The 24804-nt window shown below is 37.0% G+C and overlaps 2 protein-coding genes and 2 non-coding genes across 5 annotated transcripts; 1 reads left to right on the top strand and 3 right to left on the bottom strand.

The window, feature by feature from the left end:
- Positions 1-257: 257 nt before the first annotated feature.
- Positions 258-16340, top strand: gtf2f2a (general transcription factor IIF, polypeptide 2a). Of its 2 annotated transcripts, XM_067441386.1 has the most exons (9): positions 258-497; positions 653-726; positions 824-842; positions 938-1082; positions 4753-4800; positions 5109-5190; positions 12869-12968; positions 13058-13201; positions 13455-16340. In XM_067441386.1, the coding sequence occupies exons 1-9, from the start codon at positions 432-434 to the stop codon at positions 13572-13574; spliced, it is 798 nt and encodes a 265-aa protein (XP_067297487.1). In that variant the 5' UTR covers positions 258-431; the 3' UTR covers positions 13575-16340. The 2 variants fall into 2 exon arrangements, with proteins under 2 accessions (XP_067297487.1, XP_067297488.1); XM_067441387.1 differs by lacking the exon at positions 4753-4800 and having other exon boundaries at positions 259-497.
- Positions 15856-20108, bottom strand: tpt1 (tumor protein, translationally-controlled 1). The gene is made up of 6 exons (XM_067441388.1): positions 19960-20108; positions 18664-18737; positions 18228-18415; positions 17798-17903; positions 16661-16777; positions 15856-16340 (listed from the first exon to the last, which is right to left on the bottom strand). The coding sequence occupies exons 1-6, from the start codon at positions 19985-19987 to the stop codon at positions 16338-16340; spliced, it is 516 nt and encodes a 171-aa protein (XP_067297489.1). The 5' UTR covers positions 19988-20108; the 3' UTR covers positions 15856-16337.
- Positions 16434-16565, bottom strand: LOC137074229 (small nucleolar RNA SNORA31). The gene has a single exon (XR_010904953.1). It is a non-coding gene; the product is annotated as a small nucleolar RNA SNORA31 (small nucleolar RNA).
- On the bottom strand, positions 18536-18603 carry LOC137074226 (small nucleolar RNA SNORD58). Its single transcript, XR_010904950.1, has one exon. It is a non-coding gene; the product is annotated as a small nucleolar RNA SNORD58 (small nucleolar RNA).
- Positions 20109-24804: the final 4696 nt, after the last annotated feature.

Below are 24804 nucleotides of genomic sequence, written 5' to 3'. Positions count from 1 at the left end.
GTGTTGTCTGATCTTATGCTATTGTAAATGTAAGGTATTCCCTTTAAAGTATTGAAGTACTTCTCAAAAACAAAATCACTAAATATTGGATTTACTAGCTATGAGGGCAGTGTTTTGTTAAAATAAAATGACAAAACGATGTAGATTTTTTTGTTATTTTTTTATCTGTAACTTGCTAATCTAACAAATAGAAGATACAACAATTTGGCACCCATAGGTGGCAGCCTAACTAAGTGCAATCTGTTTCGCGCTTCCGTTTTTTTGTCCTGTCTGGCCCCCGTACACCGAATCTGTCGTTGCGTCGTTGCCTTCCTTTTACTGTCTATGGTCGTTGTTGATGTACTAGGCTAGCTAGAGTGCGTTTAGCGTGGAAGAGGTGTAGTAAACCCGCATGAAATAATTAGAATATACATTTTTAATCTATTAATAAGATGTCAGACAAAGGGGAGGTGGATTTAACTGGGGCAAAACAGAACACAGGTGTATGGCTGGTCAAAGTAAGTGCTATATTAAATAGTCATTGATGAACTGCTAACGTTACAGCTTTAAGATGGATTAACATGGTTTAAGCATCTACAGATACCACGATAGTAATGTGGTTTATGCGTTGCAGTGTGATTATTATTATTTTTTTTAAACCTTTTTCTTAAAGGTTCCAAAGTATTTGTCACAGCAATGGACCAAAGCAACAGGGAGAGGTGAAATTGGAAAGCTCCGAATTTCCAAGTATGTAGCAAACCTTAATGTTATTGAGTACTGCAAACACAACGTTTATATTAAACATTTCATATTTATGTTTACACACTTGTTCTTTTTCGCACAGGAATCAAGGCAAAGCCGAGGTAACCAGCATGACTTTAAACATTCAGCCTTTTATATTTGAGCTTGTGTCTTTAGGTGGATTCAGTGTTTTTGTTTTTTTCTGATTGATTGACAGGTGTCCTTCACACTCAATGAGGAGCTGACCAACATAGACACCATTGGGGAGAAGCCCTCTATGGTACGAGCCCCTAGAGAGCATCCCTTCACGCTGCAGACTGTCGGTGGACAGACTCTGGCTGTTTTTACTGAAAACTCTTCAGGTGAGAACCAGCATCCCACTAAATACAGTGCTGTAAATTACAGTGCCGAATCTCAAATTAAAAATTCTTATCCCTGGTTTCACATACAAGGGTTAATCCTAGTCCAAGTTTGAGCTGTTTTATTTGAAAGCAACTTGCACTAGCATATCTTAAAATATGTCAATGCCATTGTTTTGTTTCAAGATGTACACCAGTATTTTTTTTTTTATATATGGTATGTTTATAAAAGCTACTTAAGTGCCCTAACTGAACTAAGGTCTAATCCTGGCTTAATCCAAGACCTGGGGCCTATTGCACAAAACTAGGATAAGGGACTAAGCCGGGATATCTTTGTGATCCTGGTTCAATTTATCCACTAATATACAGTTATCGCTCTTAGTGTGAGTGGGCTTTTAGAGCACGTTTACATGACAGCGGTGTACTAAATGTTACATACAGATAACCAAGATATCCCAGCGTAATCCTAATTTTGTCAAATAGGCCTCTGTCTGTGAAACCAGACCATAGTGTTTAAAATAAATTTAGAAAACCTGAAATGAATGCATTTATAATGTTATTATATAGCTGCAGTCCGTAACTTTTTTTTTGTCCTTCTTCTTTTTTAAGTAATACATAGTTTTCATCAACAAAATGATAACTAATTATTTTTCATTATTACTGTTAGTAATAATATGTTTAATCATTACTATAAAACAGTTGTTGCATTTTGTTTGGGGCACAACTTAGTGTGAAATCAGAAACACTGCCCCTAAAAAGATCTGTAATACTTTAAATTATATACATGTTTTGATACTTTTGGAATATTAGTGTAATGACATGTTTATTAATTATTAATGAAAGTATTCTAGTATCACTGCTTTTTGTTAACCAAACTTTTGCTTTCAGTTTATTATTTGGTAAGTCATTTTGTGCAATTTCTGGGATGACCTGTACATCAGTTGCCTCATACTCTCTCTTCTTCCAGTTCTATTCAATTAATTTCTCTACTCTGTTTTGTGAGATGAATCAGATATTATAATGTAATGGCTTTTATCTGGTCTCTTAAGCTTTTGCAGTTGCTGACCTCTTCCTCTTAATCGTGTGTGTGTGGGGTGTTTTGATGGTAGAAGACATTAGAATGGGCTTTCAAATATCGCTGGTTTTGGAAGCCAAATCTACTCACTGCCTTTATTCTTTGATTAATGTTGATTTGTTTTGTGTATGGTTTGGGTGCTGTGCTTTTCAATATTGCAAGTTGTGTGAATCAGATGATTTCTTTAGTTGTTATAATGTGCTTAACTGCCAAATTGCTTGCTCACTTCTCTGCTGAGTGTCCTGGAACTAGTTCTTCAAAAAAAAAATTGTGGGCTGATTGAGATCATTTGATGATTTAATTGCTAGCTCAACTGAAATTGTACTAGGGGTGTGACGAGATCTCATTCCACGATATTAGAATGTGACAAATTATATACCGTTGAGGTGAAAAGTTGTCTTGCGATATTACTATGTGGAGCACGTCTCTTTCCAACAGTTTAGTTAAAAAACTTCAGAAAAAGTTTGGGTTGCTTATAACGTGCGCCATTCCATCAGATGTGTAGTGTAAATCATTTATAAACTTACGACCACACAGGATAACACATCAATATGTTTCTAAATGTTGTTCTATTGTTGTTTATCGTAATTTCAAAGTAAAAAGTTAAACCCTCGCTCCGAAATTGGAAAAAATAAATGTTTTACATGTTTATGTTTAAAAAAGATGGTGTAATCTGTAGGGCTGTTTCGAATGCCATTTTTTGAGCTTCGAAGCTTAGGTGGCAATCAATATCGAATATTCGAAGCTTCGGTGGGTGGGGCTAAATATATAATAATAGTGTCGGTTTGCATTTGTATCATCTTTCACGACTTCACGTTTCACTCTTCGGCATCGTAAATGTGTTGCCGCAGACCCAGTGGAGTGCAGTGTTGCATTTGGTGCAATATGATCAGGTGGCACACATTCTTTAAATATTAATAAACATTTAATAATCTTTTAAATAGAACAGTTTCCAGTACGCATTACACGGGCAGGTTTATGCTCCGAAAACGGACAGTGCACAAGTGATACAAAACACAAAGTCTGTTGAGAGCAAGAACTTTAATAAGGAACCTTTCTTTAAAACAAATGAATCCCAAAACAGAAATTAAATTAGTAACACACAGTGATTTGAACGAACTGTAATAAATAAAGAACACTGTAGCATGCTTATAAACAGTTGAATAAGAATAAATGAATTGTTTTTAAAATGACACAAAATGTAATATCTATTACAATTTGTTTTATTCTATATAAGGGATTTATTTTGTCTTATTCTGACTTTTTGTTAATTTAAATCTTTAAAATGTGCAATGCTTTTATTGAAAGCATGTTGCAGTGTTTTTTATAATTTATTATTATTATTTCAAGCATGAGTGAGAATGAGTCCGCGACGGAAGTCACGTGTTGAAAAAAAAAAAAGAATATTCGAATCTCAAAACTGAAAATCGAATGCCACCTCACCGAACGAATATTCGAATATTCGATTATTCTAGTACAGCCCTAGTAATCTGCGTGAATAAGAATATAACTTGATTGTTTATAAAATATATATATTATGTATTTTAAGTGTTGTTCAAGAAAACGCTATGATTACTTATTTTTAATACTTTATTCAAACCAATTATTGCTGCATTGTTATTATACATGTATTTTAAGTCATTTTAAAGGCTATTGTTCACTTAGGTCTATTTTTAACACCACCACCACCACCACCACCATCAAAAAAAAAAATTAAATGTCAAATCGTTGATGCATTATGTATTTCAAAATACACCTGCATTGTTTTGTATTTTATGACTTTTAGTCAAATAAGGCTAGTTTTCCAGTCATATAATTTGTCATCAAAGATTTCTTGTAATGTTAAAATGTCTTCTCGTGAACCCAATATCATGTTTCATCTCGTGAGCTTAGTGTATCGTCACACCCCTAAAGTATACTGTTTATGCTAGTATTCTAACTGTGTCAGTGTGTATATTCAGATTTTTTTTTATGGCTTTGAAATAATTATCTTATGCCCACCAAGGCTGTATTTATTTGATCAAAGAGACTGTAAATACAGGAATAATGTGAAACTATTTTCTAATTAAATTGTAATTTATTTATGGGCTTGTAATTGTGATTTTGTGTTCAAGAAACATTTCTCATTAATGTTGAAAACAATTATGCTGCTAAATATGTTTCAGGAAACAGTAATGATTTTTTAAAGGATTCGTTATAAAAAAAATACAAAAAAACAGTGTTTATTTTTATTAATGATTAATGCATTCTTGATGAATAAAAGTATACAAAAAAATATTAAAGTACTTTTGAACAGTAGTGTTTATGTATCAGTTTTTTTAATGATAAAACCACTGTTTTATATAAATCTACACAGCCCTGAAGACAGGGAAGGGACCTTTGGTGTGTGATTTTGGGATTAATTTGAATAAATTCCCCCATTGGTTTCTGATTGATCCGAAGCTCAGTGTGGCTTTATGGTTGCATCTGCGTGGTTTGTGTCTATTTGTGCGTTTGCTTTCGCTGACTGCTGTGTAAGAAGCTGGCGTGAGGCTTGGCCTGCCGTGATTAATTTGGCATGTACCCCCCATCGTTCTCATGTTGCCATCCCTCTTGTAGGGCAGTCAGATGCCGAGGCCAGCGGCTCAGGTACAGGTACAGGCCCAGGTGAGTGTTCACCGTCGCCCCCTGCTTGAGTGGAGGTCCAGAAAGGACCTGGTCAGACCTTGTATTGATTATAATGGTCTGATGGCCTTTGATTTGACAATCAACCAACAGAACAACAATTATAAATAATCCTTTCTATTGCTTAATTTAAAGTATTGAATTTGTGTATTGAAATTTTCACCGCTTGGATCAGAGACTGTACAGAACGTACTGTTGCGTCTCAATACTGATGTAATAGGCGGTGTGTTGCAGCAGCGATTGCTTCGTTACAACTGTCATTGGGTATTAATGTCTCTTCTCTCACATAGATAAAATTGCACTGGAAGGATTGGTGGTGCAGAGAGCTGAATGCAGACCGGCCGCCGGTGAAAACTACATGAGGCTGAAGAAGTATGTTCATATATGCACACACTAGCTCTGTTACACAACCTGTTTAGCTGCTATTGAGCTCCGCTCACACCAAGAATAACTATAACAGTAGCTATTTCAGAGTCTTCACCAATTCACAAGAAGATTTAGTTTATTAAAGCATGCGCTGTAGTCATGTTGCCCACCACTTTAAAAGCTTGAGCACGATCAATGTTTTTAAAGTTACTTTTGCAATTCATTTAGATTCCAATAATATCACTCCTCTGTGACATTATAGTAGTGGTGTGGACTTCTCTATTCACACAACTTTTATTATTAAAACTTTAACATTTATAGTAAATTATAATAGTCATAGAAACTCATAAGTGACTAATTTATGAGCTAAGAGCTCAAAAACAGATTAGAAAAGAATTGAGTCAGTCCCCACCTATACTTGGCGTACAGTGTGTACACCAAGTGTCCCACACGAGTCAGGTCACCTTCATTTATATAGTGCCATTTACAATATAGATTGGTTCAAAGCAGCTTTGCAGTGATGATAGGGCATTAATGGAAGAGAGATTGTTCTGGCTGCACATCAGCTGTAGAAAAAAGTTATTGTCCAGCTAAAGATTTTGATTTAATCATTTCCATAGTAAATAATCATTAGTTATTTACTTTGGGGCCACTTTCACGATTTCTAAAAAGTGAAGCAAAAACATTTCGATCGACCCCATGTAGCTTGGTTTTAGTTAGTTATTTGATGCTATAAAAACGGGGTGTGTGACGTTATGACCGACATCTGAGATTGACAGCTTCTCTGAGCCATGTAGTCACTGAAGCACCAACGGACATTTTTTGGGAACTTCAGGGGGAGTTTTGAGCTTCAACTTTATTTTCTACATTTCCCAAAAGTTATTGATTAGGTGGGAATGTAAGTGACACCTAGCCTAGAAATCTAGACGCACACTAGTGGCAGCAAATCTAATCTGCCGCAAGTATAGTCTAGCAACTATTAATACACGTCTGAGTTGTGAAAACCAAACTCTGGTCAGGCCAATCGCATCGTGTATAGAGTCGGTGGCCGGGGCTTAACATAATGACGGCTGAGTTGCACTTGTGTGTTACTAGTAAACACAGAAACTGGCGAACGGGGGTCGAATCAGCTTTGACCGCGACTCTGGAAGACTTGGAGTTCAGCTTTTCTCTGAGAAAAGAACAAAGAACCGCACTAAAGTCATTCTTAAACAGGGAAGATGTGTTCGGAGTTTTGCCGAACGGATACAGCAAATATTTAATCTATCAACGAGCTCCGCTTCACGTTGCTCTGGTTGGTTGTAGCGCTATCCAATCGCGTGCAGAGGGAGTTTGAAAGACAACCGTTTATCCCACCCCTCGGATTGATCCCTGTCAATGGGGAGTTTCCAGACCAAAACTTGATATGGGTCTTGCTTGTTAGGCTAGGTGACACCTTGATATCGTGGCTCACTACTGTCTAGACTCGAGACCCAAGTGGTCAATGCCATATTTGGACACTGGCTGCTTTACTTACTTCAATTGAAGAGAGTGAAAGCATGTCCTTTATCTTTTTTTACAGTCTATGGTGTACACTGAGGGCTCCAGACTGTCACCAAATGGTTGCATTTTGCTACCAAAATTTGAGTGTGCAACTGAATTTTACATCCCGTTGAACGGATGTAAAATTTGGGCGTTATATTAATTTTTTTTTATATATAATTTCTTTTTTTTTTAATTGGGTGTAAATTTGGGCGTTTATTCAATAGATCACCCCAATTACATGCTCTCTAGAATGCTATATTTGCTGATTTGACACGTATATCTATTTCTATACCTATATCTACACATAGATCTATTTAACCAATACTGTCACATTTTTTATTTGTTTTACAGTTTTTATAGAAGTACATGACTCAAACGTAATGGTCATTTTATTTAAAAGAAGCCTGTTCAAACATACCCAATACAAACACAAAACCAGTGCTTATACTCTGTACAGTAATCATTTAACCATCAGCCTGCGGTATTACACTGTTTTCACAATGGTAAAGTGTATATTTCTTTTTTTTGCTGCAAATATGCCAAACTACATGAGCCAAGCTCTACCTGTTCGCTATCAGTATCGTTCAACAACTGGTTCAGTGTTATGTTAACTTCACGAACGACATACACCAGTTCATTCAATTCGTTCATGAACTAGATCTCTTATTCAGACTCAAAAGTATCTCGGTCAGTAAAGGGCGCGTTCGTCCACTGAATTCAACAAATCACATGCGGCATCACATCTCATACTCAAAGCGCTATTGGCTCAATATTTTTTTCATTCTTTGAATATTCATTAGTAATACATTGGGAATTAGCATGTTGATTTATGGTGTGAGCCCTTTAATTTTCTGGTTGTGCCCCTAAAATTTTCAGTTGCGGGACGACTGTGCTTTGTGAAAAACGTTAGTCTGGAGTCCTGACACATGCAACATTTATTTTAAATGTATTATCTTTATTTTCCATAAAAGTTAGTTTAAAAGTTTATTTTAAGGTGATAATTAAGGTAATAATTAACATGTAACTATTTTAATAAGAATACGGTTTGGTTTAGGGTGAGTTGCGTGTAATTATGCATAATTTAAAGTTAGGCTACACTATATTTTATGGTGTCATTGTTACAGTGTAATTATATATTTAAGTGCTGAGTAATATTAATTTACTACATGTGCCTAATATAGGGTTAGGATTTGGTTTAATGGGTTAGTTCACCCAAAAATGACAAATAGCCTATGATTTACTCACCCTCAAGTCATCCTAGGTGTATATGGCATTCTTCTTTCAGACGAATAAAATCATTAGTTATATTTATAGGTGTCATGAACAACATGAAAAAAATATATACTGTTGTCTGGGGTCAACTAATGATGTTTGTGTGGTTTTTACATTCAAAAACATAACTAATAAGTAATAGGCTATTTTCTACACTGGTTTTGAGGCTCTCTCCAAAACGCGTGCCGCACTGGAGACTTTGAAGTAAACGGCCACGGCTAGGATTGGAGAAGATTTGCATATTTAATGAGCTTATGAAATAAACAATGATTTATTTATTTTTCATCCACCCGCGATTGATTGGACTATTATTTTTATATTACACATAGCCCGCAAGATCGGACGAAATAAGCGCGAACCGCACGGACATACATACACGTGCGCGCACGCCGCCCTTCAGATGTTAACAAGAGAGAGAGAGAATAGCAGAACAAGAACGGAATACTAAGGGATTCATCGGCCTGCTGGGCTTTGCGAGCCCTGGCCCATACGTGTCGCTGAGTCCAGCGTGCTGAATGTATGCTCTGTTAGACACGTTAAAGCCCTGCATTTATGCCCGAGCCCGACGGGCCCCGACTTTTTTACGCCCCTCGGGCCGGGCTTCGGGCCAATTTTCACGTCATACCTAAAACGCGGGCCGGGCTTCGGGCCTTTTTATAGGCTTCTCCTTCGTTTTATATTTATTTTATCAATTAAAAGGAACAATGCGTTCTGCGCTGGTGGAAACAACACGAGACCATAATAGCTAACGCGACTGTCAAGATGGCTCGCACAGTGTTCAGAGCATAGGTTCAGAGTCCGCGCCAGCAGCAGCAGCTTGCGTTTCTTCAGCGCGGAGACGCACTGCAAGCGTGGTGTGAGCGTGGCGTTTCTGTTGCGTGTCATCCGCGGGGCGTCTGGTGCTATTAATGTACAGGGAAGCCCTATACTTCATGTTAAATATAAATATATTGCCTATTGATACAGCAAAGACAACTTCGGCAGTAGCCGGCCCATGCCATATCCATGGTTTTGACGGCAAAAGAATAATTCGTTCTGTATTGACTGGTTTAATATTTCAAAATCGATAATTAGGCTATGTTGTTTTTTATGATTACAATTAGGCCTATCTGCATTTATGTTAACCTACAGACTTTCAAACATGAAAATGTCATTGTGTCACAATGTGTTATGGGCTATATGTTGTAGTCAGATAGATATGATAATGCAAGCCAACGCAAATGGCCGTAAATGAAACTTAAAATAAGTCTAAGATAGTCAAAAACACCATCATCTTCAATAAAAATGAATGAGATGAATGAGATCATTATCTTACCAGTGCGTCGCGCTCTCTTATGTGGTATTTGAATCTGAAATAAGCTGCTGAATAAAATGCATCTTAATCTTTTGCTTCCGTTGCTGTAAACTCCGTTAAATGAGCATATACCCCGGGAATTGAAGATGGGATTTATATTCATTTGCGTAGGTGTAAGGTAGGCTATAAGACAACCTGCATGTGCTTTTTTTATTTTATTTGTTTAGCTCCGTTTGCGAGAGCCGCGAGCAGAATCAGCCTGCCTCAGTTCGTCAAAAATGCCTTTTAGGCTACTGGTGGTAATAGTTGGCGAAATTAACTAACATTGTGATGCTTGAAGTGTTTTATGGATTTTATTATAGGCAAGACAAGTCAAGAGTTGATTTGAGAGACTAAATTAATTAAATATGAGGTTAACTCACTGTCGGCCGCTGGCCGCTTTTGGTCGTCACTTAAAAAAATTAAAACTTTAATTTAACAAACAAAAAAATGCTCTAAACATTTTTCTAAATTAACTTAATAAAGGAACGAAACGCAAAATAACTACTTTGACATTAAAAACAAAACAGAACTATTTTAATGGCTGCAACAATGTAAAAAAAATAATAAAAAAAATAAAATAAAAAAAAAACGGGCTCCAGTCGGACTCGGGCCGAGAATTTTGATAAGCTGTCGGACACGGGCCGGGCTAGGGCCTCAGCGTCTCGGGCCAGGGCCGGGCTAGGGCCTAGATTTGAGGCCTGTGCAGGGCTCTAAGACACGTACACATAAGCAAAACGATCTATAACAATGCAATACTATCACATATAAAACACAAATTTTACTCACATGGTGTGTTGCACCATTCCTGTCAGATTCAAATCCAGCATCGACCAGAGATTTGTTTACAAACGATTCCACAGTGAACTGATGTGAATATGTCTTCCCCATGTGAGCTGGAACTTCATTAAAAATAAAGTTCAACCACTCATTCCTAATATTAGGATCCGAAGGAAGCTTATGCAACGACTGTGTTCTTCCACAACCAGGAATAGCGCAATATCTTAATCTTCCTCGGCATGTTTATTGTTGTTGACCAGCTAGCACGAGCCCTCCATGAGTCGGTTGGCGGGGCTACTGGATTAGAGGCGCTGTAAATTTTGTATAGGCGGTGTTTTGTTGCACACTGACATCAGTATGAAGCACAGGACCGTTTGCTGAGCCTGGTGTCTATGAAGCTTTTCTTTGACTAACAAGGAAGTTTTCAGCTCTGAAACTTTGAGGATATTCTTATATTACCATGACCTTTTATATATCAAAAGCTCAAGGGAAAGTTGATTTCTCAATTCATCACCCCTTTAAAAAGTCCTGGATAATCCAAGCTTTATAATGGCAGTGAATTTTTGACATGTTTATAAAGTCCATAAAAGTGCATCTATCCATCATTTAACTGCTCCACACAGCTCCAGGGGGTTAATAAAGGCCTTTTGAAGCTAAGTGGCACGTTTGTGTAAGAAAAATATCCATATTTAAAACTTAATAGACTAAAATAACTAACTACTGGGGGAAAGCCTTACACAATTCATCTTAGGGCAAAAGAGTAACCCCTGACGCGATTTATAGGAGCATCACAAGCTTTGACGCCTCTCGCAGATAGGGCTGGGACACAAACTCAAGCCCCTCTTCTCTTATATCGAAATCCTCCGCCATTTCTCTTTAAAAATGCTCGTTTTAGACTGAGTGTAATGAATTATCGAAAAAAAGGAAAAATGTAGGTTAATTGACATTATTGTTGGTTTTATTAAACACTACAAGGTCAAGAAAGCCTATAACATATAGAGTGATTTTATTTCATGCTAACATTTTTAAAATGGAAGTCTACACAGGTCCACACACAATATTTATATGTACAGTCTTGTTCAAAATAATAGCAGTACAATGTGACTAACCAGAATAATCAAGGTTTTTCGTATTTTTTTTATTGCTACGTGGCAAACAAGTTACCAGTAGGTTCAGTAGATTCTCAGAAAACAAATGAGACCCAGCATTCATGATATGCACGCTCTTAAGGCTGTGCAATTGGGCAATTAGTTGAATTAGTTGAAAGGGGTGTGTTCAAAAAAATAGCAGTGTGGCATTCAATCACTGAGGTCATCAATTTTGTGAAGAAACAGGTGTGAATCAGGTGGCCCCTATTTAAGGATGAAGCCAACACTTGTTGAACATGCATTTGAAAGCTGAGGAAAATGGGTCGTTCAAGACATTGTTCAGAAGAACAGCGTACTTTGATTAAAAAGTTGATTAGAGAGGGGAAAACCTATAAAGAGGTGCAAAAAATGATAGGCTGTTCAGCTAAAATGATCTCCAATGCCTTAAAATGGAGAGCAAAACCAGAGAGACGTGGAAGAAAACGGAAGACAACCATCAAAATGGATAGAAGAATAACCAGAATGGCAAAGGCTCAGCCAATGATCACCTCCAGGATGATCAAAGACAGTCTGGAGTTACCTGTAAGTACTGTGACAGTTAGAAGACGTCTGTGTGAAGCTAATCTATTTTCAAGAATCCCCCGCAAAGTCCCTCTGTTAAAAAAAAGGCATGTGCAGAAGAGGTTACAATTTGCCAAAGAACACATCAACTGGCCTAAAGAGAAATGGAGGAACATTTTGTGGACTGATGAGAGTAAAATTGTTCTTTTTGGGTCCAAGGGCCACAGGCAGTTTGTGAGACGACCCCCAAACTCTGAATTCAAGCCACAGTACACAGTGAAGACAGTGAAGCATGGAGGTGCAAGCATCATGATATGGGCATGTTTCTCCTACTATGGTGTTGGGCCTATTTATCGCATACCAGGGATCATGGATCAGTTTGCATATGTTAAAATACTTGAAGAGGTCATGTTGCCCTATGCTGAAGAGGACATGCCCTTGAAACGGTTGTTTCAACAAGACAATGACCCAAAACACACTAGTAAACGGGCAAAGTCTTGGTTCCAAACCAACAAAATTAATGTTATGGAGTGGCCAGCCCAATCTCCAGACCTTAATCCAATTGAGAACTTGTGGGGTGATATCAAAAATGCTGTTTCTGAAGCAAAACCAAGAAATGTGAATGAATTGTGGAATGTTGTTAAAGAATCATGGAGTGGAATAACAGCTGAGAGGTGCCACAAGTTGGTTGACTCCATGCCACACAGATGTCAAGCAGTTTTAAAAAACTGTGGTCATACAACTAAATATTAGTTTAGTGATTCACAGGATTGCTAAATCCCAGAAAAAAAAAAAGTTTGTACAAAATAGTTTTGAGTTTGTACAGTCAAAGGTAGACACTGCTATTTTTTTGAACACACCCCTTTCAACTAATTGCCCAATTGCACAGCCTTAAGAGCGTGCATATCATGAATGCTGGGTCTTGTTTGTTTTCTGACAATCTACTGAACCTACTGGTAACTTGTTTGCCACGTAGCAATAAAAAATATACTAAAAACCTTGATTATTCTGGTTAGTCACATTGTACTGCTATTATTTTGAACAAGACTGTATATATGTGCTAGTTGATAACTGCATAAATATGTTCATAGCTAGATCTCATAAAGGATGTTGTCTTTTGTTGCAGACTGCAGATCGAGGAGTTATCTAAACCGTTCCGGTTCTCTCAACAGCTTGACAAACCCGTTACCACCAACTACAAACCTGTGGCTAATCACGCCTATATTGTAGGTCAAGCTTTTGTGTCGTCAGACGGATGTCCTAAGTATTATACAATTTATTGTTGATGCACACTCTTTGTTCCTCTTTTTCTCAGCTGGACTATGAAAAGAAGAAGAAAGAAGAAGGGAAGAGGGCACGTGCAGATAAGCAGCAGGTGCTGGACATGCTGTTCTCCGCCTTTGAAAAGCATCAGTATTATAACATTAAGGATCTGGTGGACATCACAAAACAGCCTGTGGTGAGTCACACTACAGTAACACATGTACACTAACATTTAAAGATTAGAATTTTGTTAAATGTTTCAAAACCGCATCTATTGGAAATTAAAATCTTTAACTATGCAAGTCTTTACTGCCATTTTTTATCAATGTAATGTATCCTTGCTGAATAAAAGGTGTAAGTTCTTTTAAAAATGTCTTGCTGACCCCATACTTTTGAATAGTTGTGTGTGCTACAAGGCTACTTATAAAAACCTTTCTCATTCTCTACAGATTTACTTGAAGGAGATTCTTCGGGACATTGGCATATATAATGTCAAAGGCACCCACAAGAACACCTGGGAGCTCAAACCAGAGTACAGACACTACCAGAATGAAGAAACAACTGAGTGACTGATCATTTTCACCACTGGACTTTTTGTGTTTATGAGAACCTGAAAAACAAACTTCCTCAAAAAGTTCACGATGTGATTTTTTTTCATGGATGATTTGGTTGTTTTTAGAGGTGTATCAGAACCCTGTGGCATTGTATTATGCTAAACAGTCTTATTATGCTTGTTATATTGAGGAATTTCCATGAGAAACTAGTAATAGAATAGTATGTTCAGCTCTTCAGTCATCGGTTGTTGTGTATAAAAAGGTGATGTTGGACTTTTTCAAGAACACATTGATAGAGTAATGGTAAACAGTCGTTTCATTCAGATGTAGTTTTCTGATAGAAATGTTTTTATTTTATATGGTATTTCACTTTATTAGTCTCTTGAAATAAAGGTTTTTGTACAAAAAACAAACTTTCTATGTTGATCTGCACACATTGTGAGACACTTTATGATTCACACAGCAGGACTGGGATAAATGTTCAAATAATCAAAGTGTTTAATAATCAAATGTATTTAAGATTTATTTCATAATATATAAGAATAATGTTAATGTCAATTATCTTCAACAAATCACAGAATGCAAATGAACCTTGATGAGGGTTTCACACAATCCCTAATACGTTTATATTATGTGTATGGGATTAGAAATATATTTCAGCAAATTGGTTTGATTTGTTGGTAAGAAAGTGAGCATTTTGAAAGCAAAATGTATTTGAAAGGTCTTCATAAAAGAAATGTATTATTAATGCAGAGTAGAATGTACTATTTAAAGTAATAAGGAAAATATAAACAGAAATGGTTTATGTTTTAATTTGAACAGTACAACTGTTTTAAAAATATATTGTAATTGTTAGATTTTCATTTGATTAACAATTGTTAATTTCATAAATTGACTTAATTACCACAATTTTTGAGTAAATTTGTATTTGCAAATATGTTTTGTATTGCTAACAGTAAAATAAGCTACTATAAACACAAAAAAGTTATAAAAAAATAAATAGATATACTTTTTGCTCACACCCCCCAGCTTTCATCTAAATTATGATTATTTTATAATATATAAATGTTTGTTTTTTATCCTCAGCAAATCACTGCGCAAATGAACCTTGATGAGGTTTCTACATGATCCTTAAAATGTATACATGAGAATTTCTGTCATGGGAATTAGAAATATATTTAATTAGATAGGTTTGATTTGTTGATTAGGAAGTATGAGCATTTTGAAAGCAAAATGTATGGCATTGCGGTCATGAATGGTGAAAAGGCATCAAGAAACTCAAAGCAGCTTATTCCATAAACAGGGTCAGCATTTGGCCTTCCTTGACATTCACAAGGATCATTAACAAATTCCCTTTTATACCAGTACACACATGCACAAAAGAATCCTAGGTGGGGTTGCAGATAGGCACATGACAAAATCAAGGTAAAACTATTTTGATGTTCAATTTGAAACAAGTACTTTTGCAACTATATGTCAACAATATTACTATAAGAGACTTGCTAAAGCTCTTAAGTCTCGAGAGTATTAGTAAACTCTATTTTGGTGCTTCCAACATTCTACTGACTACTTTGCAACTACATGTCAAATTTCACTATCCCTACCAAACCTTAACACCTAACCCTGAAGTAAACAGCCCTAATGAACGTTAGCGGTCATGTGGTTGCAAAGTTATTAGAATGCCTAAAGCTAAAGATCAGACTGAACAATTGCTAGGAGGAAAAGGGTGAATAACAGTATTGATTTGGCATTCTTTGTCTCTATACTGATGCTAAACACTCTTTCATCAGCTTGACAAAGACTTAAGTACAATTCACCTCATTGCTTTCACATGTAGATGTAAAACACACCCATCTACTTACAGAAAACAGCCATTTGTATTTCCAACACACCTGGGCAAGCCATTAACTTGCACAAATGCACTTTTATCACGACCAATAATTTAGCAAAAGTTCTGGTTAAATCCATAATTGTGGCCGGTTGAGCAGAAATGTAACTCAATAGTGAGATCCAAGCACTAAACCATGAGTGCCTCTTCCCATTAGAAAAAACACGTCTGGGAATTTTTGCTCACCGCTGCTTAATACCACAGAAACCTACATAACATTTACAGCTAATTTTTCAGTTTTTGATGGCTTAATTTTTCATTTGTTAAACTGTTAGTGACTTTTTCTAGTATTTTGTTGAGGTTACAAATGTTTATGAACACATGTTAAGTATACATGCTAGTATACGAACACAATCTTGTGTTGTAGTCAGTTTTCAGGTTGTGATGAAAAGTGCAAGACAATTTAGGCAGAGTTAACAAGCAAAAACTTTAATTAGCCAGCAGCTTGATTTTATTCTTCAATAAATGATGCCAAGAAATCCTATACAATCCTGTGAATCAATGGAAACGGGGAAAATTACAACTGTACATCTGCTGAAACAAGAAGCTGACATGCACAGCAAATGAGAAGCCAGCAAGTCAACCTCCGTAATGACAAAGAAATAAAAGAGAACCCCAAAATTACTCAGTTTATTTTTTGACCACAATCTTTTCTCATTGCGGTTTGGCTTGCTAAAAGTCCTGTTTTTAATTTCATGAATGGATTCTTCACGTCTTCTCACTAAGGACGGGCGCAAGCCAATCAAGAAAGGAAAACAGCGGCCTCGTAATGTTAAGAGAGCCTCTGGTCCTGATGGAAAGGATAAGGGGAATGACTGGTTTAATCCATGGGTCCAATCCACCAAGCAGAGGCCAGAGTTGTAGGGGTAACTTGTAGACATTTGGGAAATTTACTATGTTGAGAAAGAGAAACAAAAGTGTCAGTTGTTTCAAGTTAATGCCATCCAAACTCAACAAAAAAAAGCATCTTCATGCCAATGCATTTGTCCTATCCTCCTCAATTCAATTCTTTCCAGCTACCATTCAGATAGACAGACATAATGAGGAAAGTTACTTTTGCATCCTTGTGCAAGCCCAGAAGCCACAGATTATGGCAACAGGCCTATCAGTGGATGCCATGCAATGAACAGCTATAATATCTACAATTTCCATATACATCTCTACAGAAACATGACATTTAAAATGGAAAGACAAAATGACTTCATAAACTTACGCATTTCTCAATCTCCAGACCATCCTTGAAAAAGAGCATGTATGGTGTAACGCCATCCTCACGGAAGTCAAGGAGACCAATCATACCGTCCGGGTTCATTGATTCACCAGTGAAAAACTAAGTAAAAATCAAAACAAAACCAAAAACAGTTAGTAGACCACACAGACTGTTTTGCACACCAAGACAATAGTCCATAAAAAACTGCAGACTAGGGATGCTCATAATCAATTGCTTTTAATTGTTAACCATAGCATTTTTAATCCTAAGAGTTGGTAATACCAACTAATCACAATAACATTTACCGACAAATCAACCCAACATAGGTAGTTTTAAACATGGCATAACCGTGAAGACGGTGAATAATGACTTTGCTGACATATTGGAAGGGCTCTGAAGTGATCTGTAAATCTTTACATAAATAGATGCGTCATATCATTGGAAAGGTCTCAACTAGCAGAATGCAAGCTTATTTGTTTCAGACTAAACGATACCAAGCATTTGTATGAAAGTGCCACAGGCATGCATGTAAACAATATAACCATTTGTGCACCACATTTTGCTTTGTAACTTCAAAAGACAAATCATAGATCGAGTGGCATGACATGCTGCTTGGCTAAAGTTAAGACTTTCAGATCCGACCGCAATCATGACGGTTTTCTAACGTCATTTGAAAATTCAACCAATGGATGCCAGATCTTGGCAGTCGTGGTAATAGTTGCTATGGAAGATGTGTTGACACCAATCAGATATCATGGTTTAATCGTTTAGATAAAAAAATTTTTTTAAAGAGACAAACACTTTAATGCAGGAAGGATGCATTAAAGGCTGTTCTTTAGAATTTTATATTCTTCAAAAGATCCTAAACAAAAATCAGTTTCTACATAAATATTTAGCCGCACAGTTGTTTTCAAAATTGATAAAATGTTTCCCGAGCACCAAATCAGCAAACTACAATGACTGCTGAAAATATATTTATACACTTTAATATATTTTAAAATGTCTATTTTTAAACTATAAAGGTGTCACCATTACGGTTTTTGATTAAAGATCTTTTCCAAATCACCAACCCCAAACTGTTGAATTGTTGTCTATACATATACAGCAAAAACAACAAAATCAGCAGTTTCAGCAGCCTACCTGATAGTTTTTGATGTTGCCTAGGATTTTCTTGACCTCAGCCGGTGCGTTAGCCATGAAGGGGTCTACTCTGTCAGGTGCAAGCTCCTGTAGCTTACCTTTCACTCTGTCATAAGAGGAAAAAAGCAAATATTAAAATATTTAGATTTATTTTTAGTGTCTCAAACCTCCAAGTAGTGGTTTCAAATAAAAATTCTGTAGTCCCAAATTCAATCTTACATGCCATTCACTGGGCAGGCAGAAAGCGCAGGGACCTTTAATTTTGCATCAAAATATTTTAAAACCCAGGTGGCCACAATGCAAGGCTCTGAGCTGTCAATGATGCAAAAACTCAACCATGATAATACAGGAAAATTAACGTGCACCATGATATTTACAGTATATAGAGTCTGTTGAAGGGTACAACATACTTAATGACCATTAAACTTACGCCTTCATGTAGTCCTTGATGTGGGCTGTGTAAGACTTCTTGTCAAAGGAGGTCTCCTGAAGCTTGTGGTTGAGAATAATATCCACACCGCTGACAGTTGAACTCTCACAGCCCTCATCCTGAACTTCTGCTGACGCATTGCCACCAATCAGTGAATCGTCTATGTCTCCCTCTGACCTGCTGATCATCTGTAAAAACAAGTCAATGACTGTAGCTGTTACAACAAACACTGATTGGCAATTGTACAACCAAATGTGTGAACTGACACACGTCACCATTTTTTTTTCTTTCTAAAGCCCATCAAAGATTGTACTCAGATTATGGCTGTTTCATAGGTCATAACCTTCAAAGGTGTCCTAAGTCATCATCATTGTACATTCACAAGAGGGCTGCTGCTCAATTTTAAAAAGCAGATTGTTAAAGTGAACCTGCATACCTTTCCCTCCACTTCAATCATCATTCCATTCTCAGACTCCTTGATTTTGTAGATGTCCGAGAACATCTCATCCCCTGTGTAAAAAAACAGAAAAAGTTAAGTTTTTCAGTCCAATGTTTAGTTACTTCTGATTATTGCATCGCTTGCCATGGTCACGAAGTGGAACACACAACAGATAAATGGAAGACACCAAAAATCTCACTCTGCCAAATTGCAGCCTGGTTTTTCCCAATAATGCTTTAAAATGTGGTTGTCTACTCATTGTCACATCTAAACTCAAACAGTGGCTTGCGTTTACTGGAATGCCTCCCAAGATAAGTACAATATTTGTTTTCGACAAAGACGACTGAGATCATGACGTTACATTTTTCACTGACGCAACATGTACGTCATACTACAGACTATTACAACAGCGGTATTTAACACGTCGACAATGTTGCTTTTTTTAACTTTTGGGGCTATTCAACTTTCGAAAGCAATTTCTTTAATTCTCGGTGTTTAATAGTTGAGGGGTAAAAATGCCCCCTAAATGTGTCCAGTTTTTCAAACCGCTTATTACACTCATTCATCAAACCTTTTAAACAAACTTGCCGCTGTTCGGCGTTTAACAGATGTTAGTCACCCCTATAATTGCGCAAAGCGTCATGGGGCGTAGTTTAAAAAAGGACGATAAGTCACAAATATAAAAGAACGGTCCCTTTAAATGCCTTCGGGAGTGAGTGAGTGATGAATAAAGTGAACTGGCCTGGACTAGCAACACGCCCTGTTTAGCGCTAATTTCATCATCTCATAAAGGGTTGTGAAAACAAAAAAAATCTACTTGGATTTTCAAAACGACTCGTTTCCGTCGTTAAAATTTACCAGAGAATACATTATTTCCCATAACAAACAGTGATTTAGAGGACCTAGGGTGTCAAAACTACTAACAGCACAACTTCAACCCCGCACCAAACTGGCCGACCGGCGTTTTAACTCCGCTACCTAACGCTCCTTTTTACCGCCAACTGTGTTTATATATAACCGAGCGCTTTAATATCCTGATATAGTTTGATTAAATTAATCCGCAATGGCAATGTATACAAAAGAGTAACATTTAAACCCGCAATTCAATGAAGCGAAAGCCTATATTTTTTAGAGCCTGGTTAGCCACTATGCTAACTGCATTGAATAAAGTTAGGCCGCGGTGAGCCGGGAAAGACCGGTCCTTTAAAAACAACTCAGCAACAGTCGCCGACAAAAATATCGGCAAAAACGTAACATTTCGACACACAACGTTGTGTTAGACGCTATTCTTACCGGTGATGATGTCCTTGTAGATGATCATTTTGTCGGATTGTGTTTGGGGGGTGTCAGGAGGCGAACAGCGCTGGCTGTGACCTGATCGCGGACTCAGCTGAAAAGGCCGGCGCGTGGATTGAGCATCTTATATATGCGCTGAAAAACACGGGCGCCCTCTAATGGTTAGACATCAAATCACTCTACAGGTATTGCGAGTATGGATTTTTATTCCACTGTTGTATAATAGGCTAATTTTTAGAGTATATTATTTAGTTCATTTACATCAGAGGTAACTGTAATTAAACTACAGAAAAAAAGATGAATCCCTTATTTTAATTTTACAAAGTTAAATTACAGTAAATGATTAGGCCTACTTAGTAACTAGTTACATCCAACACTGCTCAGTATTACTATTACATATTATACTCTCGGTTTGTAAATATCATATTATTTTGTTTTATCACAGTTTTATATCATAGCCTATTACTAGGTTTGCATGGAAGTTTTTGCTCTGGCTTTATGCACTAAATTCTTGCACTAAACCGACGGCGATGTCAGCCATGTAAGGCACCATCCAGCTCGTCGGGAGCAGCTGGGATTAGGGGTCTTGCTCATGGACCAACACTTGGTCAGGTGGAACTGGAGCTTGAACCACCACTTTCGGTTTATAGGCAACCTACATGAACCACTGAGCCACTGCCACCCTTATGAAGACCAAGAGTCAGGAGTGCAATTAATTAAAGCAAAATTTACTGAAGAATAGTTTGCAGTTTAAACAGCAGAAGCCAGCTTCAAGTCTTACAAGAAGTTCATAGGCAAAGCTCTCTCTCTCACCGTCTCGTCACCGCCCTGTACGTACATACAATTGTCCCAACAGTACTGTTTTCAAGGTCTATCCACGTCATTACTGCAAGGTTAATGATTCTGATTAGCTCAGAGAAAATGCACAGTCATGGTAAATTTCCACACATTGTCAGTTAATCAGATGCCCGTGTATATACAGATCACCTTTTGAAGCTTTCAACCCGGAATTAGGCCCTTATAGTGACCTTCCAGGTCTGGAGCAGGTGCCAGCTTTCCCAGAACAGCAAGTCCACCCATCTCTTAGGATGCCCATTGTACACCATCTCAACACTGATCTGTAACACAGAATATTGCACACATACAAAGATGCAGTTTATCCAAGGTTGGAGCTGATTAAGCTCCAACCCAAAACATACTGATAGCATGTGCTTGCTCTCAGTGAGAGATACAGACAATTGTACAGGCAATATTTAGCTTATAGTGTTTCAGTAAAAGGAAATATAAAATACAATATAATAACTTAAATGAAAGAAAAAATCCTTTCATATCTGGAAGCCGGGCTAAGGGAGCAAACACTATTTCTCCTGGCATGTTAGGGGTGTGTGATACCTCCAAAATTCAAACACACGACCTTGTTGCTATCAAGTGTTTAGTGACACATCACACATCTCTAGGCCAGACCCTCAGTCATTCCTCAGAGACCAAATACACACTTTAGAAACAATCAGTGGTTCTCTAAGCATAACTGGAAAGAATCATTATAATAATATAAGAAGATATATATGTATATATATATATATATATATATATTGGTTTCAGAATCCCCCTTTCAGTAGTGAATCTGATGCACCCCCATACCATGATCACTGATGAAAATCTGGATGGTCCCTTTCATCTTTGAGAACTCAGTGTCCATTTCTCCCAAAAACAAGCTTAAATGTGGACTCATCTGACCACAGCACACATTTCCACTGTCTTCTGACTATTTGAGATAAGCTCAGGCCCAGAGACATTGGCGCCATCTCTGCACTGAACAGATGTACAGCTTTCTCCTTGCATAACAGATTCAAGTTGCATTTCTTGATGCAGCAGCAGACTGTTAAGTGACAACGGTTTTCCAAAATACTCCCGAGTCCATGGCTATATTTAACACAGCAGCATGATGGTTTCTCATGCAGTGCCATCTGGGCTCGTAAGGTGATGCACATTCAAGAGGTTTCCTGCCTTGCCCTGTACGTACTGACATTACACTGACATGAATCTTTTCACAAAATTATGTGGTAGATGCTGAAATACCTGCATTCTTTTTGCAATCTCGCACTGGGCAATGTGACTATTGAATTGTTTTGACAATTCTATTATTTGACACAAAGTGGTAAGCTATGCTTGCAAAGACTGAGATGCTCCTTTTATACTTTCATTTTACCAATTCACCTGCTTATTGTGGGCTGTTTCAAACAGTTTAACTTGGATATTCTAAAACTGTAATGGACAGGATGTTGCTCTTCTATCAGCTTAAATCAGTCTGCCCATTCTCCTCTGACCTCTTGCATCAACAAGGCATTTTCGCCCACTGGACTGCTGCATACTGGATGTTTTTCCCTTTTCATACCATTCTTTGTAAACCCTAAATGGTTGTGTGTTAAAATCATACATCACAGTAACTGAGGAGATTGTGAAATAAATACCGGCCTGTCTGGCACCAAATGTAACCAAAGTAGGCTATATATGAAAGTTTATTTTTAATGGAATGGTCAGACTGGAATTTTACCAAAACTAAGATGTGCTTGAGTGTCCACAGCCTAGGCACCACTCTTCTGCATAAAGGTAACCACACAATTCAAAAACGTTCCAAAAACTCCTCTAATGTCCAACATAACGGAAAATTAAACACTGACAACCGATTTAAGCCCACCGGCAACTATAGTTGCCGCAGTGTTGTCATTTTCCTTTTGTAAGTATTTTCCTAGATGTTTTTTTTTTTTTATCTCTATGACATGCAAGCAAACAACCAAATAAAGGGGAAAAGGTATTAACTTCCTTCCTGTCGCATGAGGTTGCCAACTTCCATCCCCTACTTCCAGGAAGTTTAGTGAAGGCAACCCCTCCCAAATTAAGGTTATTTTCATGTTACTAATAAGTATTTTGTTGACATAGTATACATAAACATGAAGGTCTCTAGAATCATCCAAACAAAACAAATCTTACAAGAGATCTATAGTTTTTTTGCATACTTAGTCAAAAGTCCAAGTGGAAACTATAGTTGCCGGTGGCACTTGTACAGTAATTGTTGGCAACCCTGGTAAATATGATCAAAGATGGCTGTAAAAATAAATCAGATTTCTTTTTGATCTTTTTTTTTTATTTTTATCACAAAAATCTAACCTTTCATTGAAGTAAAAGATTTGAAATGAGGGTTAAATCGTGGAATTAAATCATTCAATGAAATAAATGCTTTTCTCCAAAACACGCTGGCCACAATTATTGGCACCCTTTTATTAAATACTTTTTGCAACATCCTTTTCCCAAGATAACAGCTCTCAACCATGGCCTATTATAAGATTTTTTAGCAGAGTCCGTCAGGTTTAGATTTTTTATCCTTTGGCATTTTCTAAAATCCAAACCTGTGTTCAAGATGTCCAGAACCTCCAGCAAAAAATAAGCCCTCAACATTACAGATCCAGGGGTATGTTTAGCCATGGGCAAGGGGTACTTTTTTATCCCTGTTGCCAAAAAGTTCCTTTTATAGTTTCATCTGACCACAGAAGTCATGTCTGACAACTAAATATACTGGAGTTTATTTCTGGATGAGCGAGGAGGATTTTTCTTGAATCCCTCCCAAACAACATGTAGGGGTTGGAGTCTTGGGGTCAGAAAGCTACAAAAAAAAAAAAAAAAAAAAAAAAAAAATCAAACAACCCCTACATTACATTTGAAATAGTTCTTTTTTTTTTTTTGGCTTTCTGACCCCAAGACTCAACTAATCTCTAAATTTCTCCATCTGTGATCCTTGCAGTCTTTGTCCACTTGAACTATCCTCCTCGCTGTGCATTAGGATGACAGAGACACACGTCCTCTTTCAGGCAGTTTTGTAACATCTTTAGTTGATTGAAACGTCTTAATTATTGACCTTTTGGTGTAAATGGGAATTTCCAATGCCTTAGCTATTTTCCTACAGCCACTTTCTATTTTGTGAAGCTCAACAATCTTTCCCTGCACATCAGAACTATATTTTTTGGTTTCACTCATTGTGGTGTTAAGGTAATTATATTCTTATAGTTATACTCCTCTTGACCAAGATAGTAAGACAATTTTATGGTCCTTGTCACCCTGGTATGCTAAAATTGGGAACATTAATGGGAATATACTTCAGAGATATTTTACTCATAAAACATCTTTTAGAATATTTTAGAATATTATGTCTTGTAAGGGCCAAATTGAGGACCCTTCATCCAGTTTGGAATCGATGCGTTTCATTCTAATCAGTCAAGGACCCTAATTCTTTTTATGAAGCTTATGATTCCAATATTAAGGTGTAATTGAGACAAGTATGAGTTTACATTTATATGAAATCACCTACTACAGTCAGCCTCTGAATACTATGGGACTACTTTTTTAGATGTAATTATTTTTTCATTCTATTTATTTATTTTCATTTAACTTTTTGATACACAATGTCCTGTTGGGACAACTCTGCACTGTGTTCCACCACTTTAAGACTTTATTTGTTGTTTGTTGTGTTTTCATATTCAAAAGATTATAGATTCAGCTTTTTTGAGTTTTTGCATCGAATGCTCTTCAACTTTTATACATAATACATTTGTTTATGAATAAAGATTGATCTGTTGAAAGCTGTTATTTTGACTTAGATGCCAAAAGTTCTCCTCCTTTTCAAATTTGACATTGCAACAACATATTTACCCACCGGCAAATTGTTACCGCACATCCAAAAACGATTTTCAAGAAAGAAAAACCTGGGGAAAATAAATGGAGAAAATACATATAACATGACTATATGAATGAAACCCTTCAGAAAAAATTGGGAACAAATGGCTTAAC

The sequence above is a fragment of the Pseudorasbora parva genome, chromosome 4, assembly GCF_024679245.1.
Source record: "Pseudorasbora parva isolate DD20220531a chromosome 4, ASM2467924v1, whole genome shotgun sequence".
NCBI classification, from domain to species: Eukaryota; Metazoa; Chordata; class Actinopteri; order Cypriniformes; family Gobionidae; genus Pseudorasbora; species Pseudorasbora parva.
The sequence above is the reverse complement of the archived record's forward strand: the minus strand, read 5'-3'. Positions and strand labels throughout refer to the sequence as shown.